The 9,859-nt window shown below is 47.1% G+C and overlaps 1 protein-coding gene across 1 annotated transcript in view; it reads right to left on the minus strand.

Moving 5' to 3' along the window:
• Positions 1 to 4,739, minus strand: part of N4bp1 (NEDD4 binding protein 1) — a 51,072-nt gene extending 46,333 nt beyond the window's left edge. Inside the window, exon 1 of the mRNA XM_036187627.1 lies at positions 4,324 to 4,739. Coding sequence (XP_036043520.1) covers positions 4,324 to 4,521 — 198 coding nt within the window. The 5' untranslated portion in view covers positions 4,522 to 4,739. The remainder of the gene's footprint in view (positions 1 to 4,323) is intronic.
• Between the last annotated feature and the right edge of the window lie 5,120 nt (positions 4,740 to 9,859).

A 9,859-nucleotide genomic window follows, 5' to 3' on the forward strand; every position in this document is an offset into this window, starting at 1 on the left:
ATATTACACAATTTTTGTTGATACTTGTACATGGAATTAAAAATATGTTTGCTCTCCCTTACCCCACCCAATGAGTAAGTCCTCTCCAGGTTTCTATCTTCTCATATTATCTTAGTTAGGGTTACTATTGCTGTGATGAAACACCATAACCAAAAGCAATGTGGGGAGAAAAGGGTTTAATTGGCTTGCATATGTCGAATCACAGTCCACTGGGGGAAGCCAAGGCAGGAGCTCTAACCAGATGGGAATCTGGAGGCAGGAGCTGATGTATATGTCATGGAGGGGTGCTGCTTACTGGCTTGCTCAGCCTGTTTTCTTATAGAACCCCTGACTACCAGCCCAGGGATGATCCCACCCACATTGGACTGTGTCCTCCCCCATCAATCACTAATTAAGAAAATGATCTACAAGCTTGCCTACAGCCTGATCTCATGGAGGCATTTTCACAACTGAGGTCCCTCCTCTTAGATGACTGTAGCTTGTGTCAAGTTGACAGAACACTAGCCAGGACACATCTTACCTCTTACAGCCCCAGAGTAATGCCAAATTAGTACAGAAGCTGCTGGACATCACTCATAGTATCTGTACTTGTATCATCACAAACCAGCAGCGGACAGGTATAAATGCTGTGGCATTTCGTAGCTATATCATTGACATTCATGACTTCCTATACCCATCCTCCTTCAGACACCCTTTCTACCTCTGAAAACTTCCTCCATACTCTCTTCACTCAAGGAACTGAGTAAAACTGCACCTTTCAAATATCTGTGATTGTGTCCACGTTCCCCTCCTTCACCCTCTGGAGCCTCACTGATCAGAGAAGCTGTTCCTTCTTCTCACTAAGCAACACTTGGAACATATGACAACTATTACGTGAATCACGCCACGCTGTCCTTTTTCCATGTCTCTCTCCTACTAGGCTATAGGATCCCTGAGGGTAAGGGGCAACCACACATTGACTCCCTCACAGGTGATCTTTTCCCCAAATGCTAAGCACTGGCTAGTTGTGGCACATGCCCACACTCCCAGTACTGAGGAGCAGAGGCAGGGGGATCTCCAGTTGGAAGCCAGCCAGAGCTATAAAGCAAGACTTTGTCCTTAAAAATAAGTAAATACAGACGGGTAGTGGTGGCACATGCCTTTAATCCCAGCACTCGGGAGGCAGAGCTAGGTGGATTTCTGTGAGTTTGAGGCCAGCCTGGTCTACAGAGTGAGTTCCAGGACAGGCACCAAAACTACACAGAGAAACCCTGTCTTGAAAATAAAAAAAATTAAAAAAAAAGTAAATACAAACTTTAAAACTTGACTACTTGGCAGCCTCATCACCAACAGGTCAAAGACTATGAACCATTCCTTCCAGCTACCGGGGTTTAAACTGCCTTAAATACCTACTTCCACTCAGGTCCCAAGTCCCGTGTCACCACCCAAGTCAGGTTCAACCTTAAAACAGTATTCCTTTCTCTACTGGCTTTCCACTTGCCTTCAAATTATCCATCTAGACATTGCAGGCAAATTCCTTCCCTGCAAAAACTCTGACTCCCTCCTGAATATCTAAGGTCTTGTTTGAGTGGAGCAATCATGTCTCCCAGCCATCGTACCTCACAAAGGACCTTGACATGCTGCCATGACATTCCACCTCCTGTGTTTTCTGGCTTCCACATCTTTGTCAACAATGAAGTACGTGGTAGTCGTCTTCCCAGCTTTTCAGAGTCCACCTACAGCGCTGCCTCCTCCAGGGCAGAGCTGGGCAGTCCAGGCCTTTCTTGAGCTCAGACGGGGTTATCACTCAAGCAGTAGCTCCCCCTGCCTCCCTCGGACTGCTGGAGGCTGAACTTATTCACAGTCCATTCTCACAGTTGTAACAGGAAACCCAGCACGTGGCCTCCCCAACTCCCATTTTCTGGCACTAGGGACTGAAGCTACCAAGCATTCTACACTGAGCTGTACCCCTTGTCCCCTTATTTTGTGAGAGGTAAGAGAAGCTGTTTAGAACTCTTCTTGGGCTAGGGCATACAAGGCCCTGGGTTTGATCCCCAGCACTACCAAAAATAAAAACTTGTTTGTGAGACTGGGTTTCTCTGTAGCTCAGGCTGGCCTCAAACCACCACCCTCACGCCTTGGCCTCCAGAGTTCAGGGACGTGCTTCACCACAGCCACCTGGCTGAACATTTCTCTGTGCCCCCTCAATGCCTTTTCTCCTTATACCAAGCTAATGGTTTCCTTTTCCCCCAAAAAAGTTAAAAAGTAAAACAAACTGCCCTTGAATGTGGCAGTCAACTCTTACCATGAATCTCAAGAGAGAGGAAAAAGGATTTCTTGTAAATGGGAAGGTTACATTATGAGTAATACATGTTGAAAAGATTAACAGAGCAGGTGACATTACCATTACCAAAATGCCATATGCCACACCTTTCCCATTGGCTGTGCACCAGACACACTAGAAAACGGGTTGGAAGGTTTGGCAGGACAGGCAAGGTAGAGGGGAAGCACTTTCTACCTCTGGGGTGTCCTGGGAAAGAGCACAAACAGGATCAGTCCAACACACAGCAAGAACAGAAGAGACTAGCCTGCTGTGGGAGTCTAAGAGAGAGCCGCTACTACATACAATAGGAAACAAGATGGTGCCCTGTGGTGGCACATGCCTGTAATCTCAGTGCCTGTAGGCAAGGCTAGAAGGACTCCTAATTCAAGACCAGTCACCACAGCCAGTCCACCTTACAGTGTCAGTTCCAACTGACAGGAAGCCCTACCAGGTTCCAGCATGCAAGGAGGACTTTCTGAAGTCTAGTATAAAGTGAACTAGGAGGCAGGGACCAATGCAATAAAAGCAAGGATGCCAGAAGGGAACCACTGGGGACAAAAGTCCTAACCAAAGCCAAGGCCAGGGAAGAAGAATGGGTGCATGGTAGAACATTTGGAACTGGCGGGCCTCAGGCATGGTTTTAGACTGAAGAGTCAAAGAGGGGTGCTCAAGAGAAAGGAGGGACCAGGAGGAGTTACAGTATCTGTTCGTAATCAATAACCCATTTCAGGAATTAAGCACTGGAAAACCAACTGGTTCCAACATCCATGATTTCAGCCCACACTGTGAAGAATCGTACAACTAAGTGCCTTCCTTGTAGACTACCCATGTTCAACACAAGCATCCTTTTTTTTTTTTTTTTTTTTTTAATTAAATCTAACTACATCAGGAGCTACAGTCACTCAAGGGTAATGTGAAATTTGTGATGAAGGATGTAAAAAGGGTCTCCCCAGAGCTAAGTTGTTTGACAAGCATCACCCATTCGGTTCTAGAAACAAATACCTTATCCATGAATTTTGGCGCCTACAGCTGGGAAACTTTGGAGAAACGTGGGTACCCGAAGGTGTTCAGGAAGTAAAGCTCAAAAAACCAGGCTTTGAGAAGCTGGTGACTTCAAACCAGGAGGGGCTTTCTCCTAAGTTCCCAGATCTGACCCTCCAAATACCGCAGGAGAGGAAGCACCACATTATCCCTCAACTTCCTACTCCCCTGTAACTTATGATGCTATACAATACAACTTTGGCCATCTGGGCCTTCTCCCACGCATGTCTTGTAGGATTCTTACATAGAAACATAACTAAAATGCCCTTTCTCCAGGCAACCTGTCCACTACCTCGCTATTTCACTGGCTCAATGAGATTTTTGTAGGCATAGAAGGCTTCACGGTCAAATTTTGCTACCGTTTCTGACGAGGAGGAGGGGCTGATGGCGGTGTTGAGTCGGTAGGTCTAAAATACTGATTAGACACAAGGTGAGTCACCACTTAGTTTCAGTTTCTCCAGCTGTTCGTTTAATAGAGGGAAAGATTCCTATCACAGCGTCCTCGCTGGATTTTTAAAGGCTGCGATTACTCGGCAGAATGTCCGATGTGCCACACGCATCACACAATCGTAGAACAGCAACAATACAGGAACAATGTTATTTTTAACGCAGCTACTACACATCCTCCCTTTGAAGTGTCTGGTCATTACTTATCATAATGCTTTCCCCTCTTGAGTTCCAGGAGGGCCTAAGATCTCCAAAGGGTTTGGGAACCTTGCAGTGGCGGCCTTGCGGGTGAAGACCAACCAGGAGTGTCGAGCCTCGCGCACATCCAGGGGGCTGGAGGACCGACTGCGCGACGGCGCAGCGCGCGTGCTCCGGGCCTGACCGCCCTGCGTTCTGTGCTCCTCGCCTGCTTTCATCTTCGCGAGGGACTAGTAAGGCAGACGCTTTCGCAGCGCCCTTTACAAACCGGGACCCTGAGGCTCCCGGAAAGAACCCGCTAAGCCCCGCGGCCCGGCGAGCCAGGCCGGACTCACCTTGGCGCTGTGCACCGCCTCCTGCGCGCCGCGGAGCTGCAGCCAGATGCGCGCGGGCAGCGGCTCCTCCGCCCCGAGGGCGCCGAGCACCGCCAGGCCCACGCCGAACAGAGCCTCGATGCGGCCCCGGCTCCGCTCGAGCAGCGCCGCCTTCTCGGCGGGCGCCGTGAACTCGTCCAGCACCGCCCGGGCCGCCATGGCGGGCGCGGCCTCCCGTGACTCCGGGGGCCAGCGGCGGCGACGCCCCCTCAGCGTGCCGCCGCCGCACCGAGCCGCTCCGGAGGCGTGGGCCGTGCCGGCCGCCTCGCCCGTCCGCAGGCCCCGCTACACCATCCCGACACGGCCGCCGCAGCTTAGCAACTGCGGGCAGTCCCTCCCCGCCGCCCCGCCGCCCGGGCGCCGCCACAGCCGCCACGCATGCGCTCAGCCTGCCGCCGTCATTGAAGCTCGCCGCCCGTCGCGAAGGGTGGGTTGGTAGGCTGAGAGCGACGGAAGTCGCCGCCACACGCGGTCACCATGTTGGTTAAGGGCAAGCGTCGACAGGCAGGGCCTTCGGTGGCCATATTTGACGAGGGCCTGGTACCTTTGGTCATCTAGTAGATGGAAGTTTCTGGTTTTACATTGGTAGGCAGATGATTCTTCTTTCCCTCTCTGCTTTTCCTTCTCTTTATTCTTTCCCTTACTTACTTCTTTCAGAAAAAAAAAAATGATAGCAGGAAAAGAAAAATGAGACTACCAGCGGAGAATTGAAAAGCTAAATAAATTGGCCGGCATAGTGTTCATCCCCTATAAACCCAGTGAGATCAGGAATGAGGTAGGCAGATCGTTCTCTGCTGAAGGCAAACCTGAGGTACATAGTTCAAGACCAGCTTGGGCTACCAAGTGAAACCTTGTCTCAAAAAACCAAACAGGAGGTAGTTGAGTGATTAACAGAGCTTGTTGGGTACTCATCAAGACTGGGAGTTGGGAGAGCAACATCCACACATCAAACCAGGCATGGAAGCAGTCTTGTACCCTCAGCTCCGAGGGAGACAGGAGGGCTTGCTGGTTTCCAGCTTAGCTGAGAAAGAGCAAAAGGGGAGCCACTGGTTCAGGTAGAGACTCTAAAGGAGTAGATGAGAAGCAGTAGAGATGACCTGAGCCCCTTCTGCCTGGAGAGACACGCTTACCATCACACTTGTGCGCATATATTCACAGGTACATAAAATAACTCTAAAATAAATCCTCAGGCAGAATTTTCCATCTAAACACACACACACACACACACACACACACACACACACCAGCTTTTTTTTTTTTTTTTAAATTAAACCAGTCTGAAGTCACCTTGGCAAAGACACATCTTCAACAGTATATAGAAAGATTATTCCATAACATTTCCCCCTTTTTGTCTAGTTAAAAAAGAAAGTTTTAACTTTAACATAGTAAAACTATATATAAAGAAAACAGTTATCGAGTAAGAATTAGTTACAATATCTAGTCAATTTGTATTTGGCAAAATTAGAGAAAATACTCTATTATTTATCTTATCTTTGTGAGTCTAAAGTTTTATATATAATTTACTTTTTATCATAACTAAAGAAAACTATAAGTTTAATTATTTAGTCTTTAATTCCATCAAAGACACCAGAAGGGCGAAATGTTACCTAATGACAGTTATCCTAAGTTCTTCTGCAAGGTTAGGGCATCCAACTCTGACCTACAGGTCTAGAATATCTGCCAGACATTATTGAGAAGCAGGGAACTTTGAAGAGCTGTCCTACCTTGTCTCAATAGTTTGGCAGATTATTTCTTTAGTGTCCTGCTGGTCCGGTTTGGACAACAACTGTCAGCAATTGAGGCAGGGCAGTTTCTTTGCCCAAATGGCTAGCTTTTGCCATAAAGAAAGCAAACTCCATATGGAGTTTCTTCAATGCCCATCTGTGGTAATATATTGTGTGCCCCACCCTCCTAAAAATTGCCTGAATATCAAAGAACAGAACAAACCACTAGATTAAACAAAGAGGCCAGGCAGTGGTGGCACACACCTTTAATCTTAGCACTTGTGAGGCAGAGATCTGTCTGGATCTCTGTGAGTTCAAAGCCACCCTGGACTAAATGAGATTGACTCAGTCTAGGAGAGAAAACAGCCAGACAGTGGTGGCACACACCTTTAATCCCAATACTTGGGAAGCACACATGCTTTTAATCCCAGCACTAAGAAGGAAGTGATAGCTGGGCAGAGAAAGGTGTATAATGTGTGAGGAGACAGAAACTGATGCCTTTTGAGGCTGAGGAGTCCTAGAGGTAAGGTGTGGCAGTGGCTTGTTCTTTTGTCTTGCTGATCTTTCAGCATTTCCCCAATATCTGGATCTGGGATTTTTATTAAAAAGACCATTTTAAATTTGAGTTACATTTTATTTAGACTTAAAGGGGGAAATGTTGTATATTTTGTTTGTATTCTGACAAATAATGCTTATCTGGAGATCAGAGGGTGGAGTTAGCTGCTGGTTAATCATAGAAGCCAGATATGGTGGCTCACGCCTTTGATCCCAGCACAATCAGGAGGTGGGGTCAGGAATATAAAGCTGGTGGAGACATGATCTCAGTGCCCGTTTCAGTCTGAGGATCCAGAGAGGTAGGAAGTCAGTGGTGGCTGCTCCCCTGCTTCTCTGATCTTTCAGGGTGTTATCCCAATATTTATTATTGATAGACTAATTAGGATCATGCTTCAGTCTGTTAAGTCAAAGGTGTCACTCACTTGACACCAACACCTTTTCCCAGACCATAAGTTTTCTGGAATCCGTGAAAACAAACTGGGAAAAGTAAAGTGTTAGTTTTCTTCCTGAGCTAAGTATGTTAATATAGTAAGTAGTACCAAGGGGAATATTACTTGTATTGTAGCTCTTCACCGGTACAATGTGGTAAACAGTAGTCCTATTATGTCAGTATAATACCAACACAAAATGCCTATTAAATACTAGCTGTTGCATAAGGATCTCATTCATTATCAAAATTAACCAGAAAATTCACTCTACCAAGAACAGCTATGTACCCTCACTCATGTAATGGGGGAGGGGTAATCAATCCTGCCTAAGATTTCCGAGCTGCAGGTTACACCCTCATGGTGCTCCAGTTAGTTCCCTAAAGTTTCAGCTTTGTAGACATACTCCCTGATTCCTCTTCCCTAAAGACTTTGATTTCCTGGAAGCTGCCAAATGCATCATGGAAATAATGTAGTATTAACAATCAGCACGATTTACATCCGACTACAACAGTATCTGCTTCGAGCCTCCAGCTTTCATTTCTTCTTTTATCTTCTGTTTTTTTGAGACAGGGTCTCTCTCTACACAGCTCTGGCTGCTCTGGAACTCCCTATGTAGAACAGGCTGGTTTGAGTGCTGAGATTAAAAGCATGAACCACCACATCTGCCTAATGAAAACCATTCCTGGTGTGGGCAGGAGGGATACAAAGTAGCTATTACTGCTTAATTAGGAAACTTTTGTTGTTGTTGATTTTGTTTGGTTTTTGAGACAGTTTCTCTGTGTAACAGTTCTGGCTGTCCAGGAATTAGGAAAATTTCAAAGCTGCAGTTTTCATGGCAACCCTGCCTAGGTTTAAGCCGCACTCAAGTGTGGGCCTGTACCATGTGTGTGCCTCCTCCCAGAAGGAGAAAGAAAAGGATCTAAACATAATTGAGTTAGAAATGGCAAGGGGGTGGGTGTTGGTGAGAGGGATTACCCCAGATAAAATCTACCAGGGGTCCAGGCTGCTGGGATTTTCCATGTTTCAGAAACTCCGGCAGGTGTTCTCCTGGTGCCTTACCCAAAGCTGACTCAGTTCTGAGAAGAGAAACACCGGGCTCCCAGGCCAGCTGCTTCCTCTTTCCTCTGGGCTTTCCCCTTGGTGTTCACACAACCTGCAGTCTTGCTCCTCAGGTCAATTATCTGGGACTGGCTGCAGCAGAGCAGGTGTGTGGCTTTGCTGTTATATGGCACCTAGAGCCCAATGTTATCAACACAACCTGTTACTTCCTTCGTTGTGCTCAATGGAATCCCTACTGTTCATCAACTGGGCAGGGCTTTCCCTCTTCATTGTTCCTGTGTGTTTCCAGTAACTTCCCTGCCCATGATTCTGTAATTACTTAGTTGTAAGGGGTGGCAAGAGAGACTGTCTTCAACAGCACAGAATGGCACCCTCCTTTCTGGACTCTGCAACAACAGAGGTAATGCAGCTGAGCATGATGCTACACACGTGTAATACCAGTTTTTGTGAGGCTCGAGGATCAAAGTTCAAGGTGAGGTTACAAAATACTAAACTGTATTCAGAGTTACAGAGCGGGTCCATCACCAACTCTATACAGCTTGTGGGTGTTTTTCTCCTAATTAGAACTCCCTGCAGCTTGTCTTTGTCCAGCATTCCCCTTTGAGGACCCCTCTTGCTTTTCTGAGTGTAGAGAACAAGAGGGGGAGGGAGGAAGAGAGAGAAGAGAGCGAGATCACAGTAAAGCAACTCCCTTGCTCCATTGCTCCATGAAGCCTCTAAACCACAACTTCCTCAGTTGGCTAGCTGGGCCTGGCTGTCGGGCCTTGCTGGCCCAGGACTGGTAGTAGGAATGAGGTCTTTTGTGGAGTGTGCATTCCAGACTCCTGTGTTTTTCTTGATCCTCTGTAACAGCCACATGTGGTGGACTGAAGACATTCACTTCACCTTCTCTGTCAAGAAGGGCAAGTAGCTTCCCTCTGTGCCCTCAGACAGGTAGCATCTGGAGGAACCTAGCTCTCTCCATTTCCTCCGCTTTCCACTCTTCCTTCGCCAAGCAGGAGGAAGAAAGCTCAGTGCTGCGTCAGACATTGTACCCTAGGAGAGTAAGTACATGGGCAGTAGCTGCCTGTGGTTGCTTACTGTGCCAGTGACTGGTTAGAGGGTTTCCACTTCAGTCATACCCTCCAACACCACTTTTATAAACAACAAATGTGAAATCTAAAACAAACAAACAAACGAAAAACTGTCTCAGAGGTTGGAGAGCTGGCTCAGAGGTTACTAGCATTTGTTCTTGTAAAGGACCCAATTTGACTCCTAACATCTACATGACAGCTCACATATATGAATCATGATTCCAGTTCCCGGGGATCGATCTGATGCCTTCCTTGGGCACTAGCCACAAACTTGATGCATGGGAATACATTCAGGCAAAACACTCATACACATAAAGATACCTAGATTAAAACTATACTTTGAATTATGCGTATATGTGTTAGGTGAGTGCAGGTGCCCTTGGAGGCCCGAGTTGGCAGATTCCTTGGAGCTGGAATTACAGGCAGTTAGGAACTTTGGGACATGGATACTAGAGATCAAACTCAGAATCTAAGAAGTATGCACTCCTAACTACTGAGCCATCTTTCCAGGCCCAAAGATGACATCTTGTAGCCCTGGCTATCCTGGAACTAGCTCTGTAGACCAGTCTGGCCTGCAACTCACAGAGATCCACCTGCCTCTGCCTCCTGAGTGCTGGGATTAAAGGTGTGCACTACCACCTGGTGAAAGATAAGATCT

Source organism: Onychomys torridus, chromosome 5 (assembly GCF_903995425.1).
Source record: "Onychomys torridus chromosome 5, mOncTor1.1, whole genome shotgun sequence".
Lineage (NCBI taxonomy): Eukaryota > Metazoa > Chordata > Mammalia > Rodentia > Cricetidae > Onychomys > Onychomys torridus.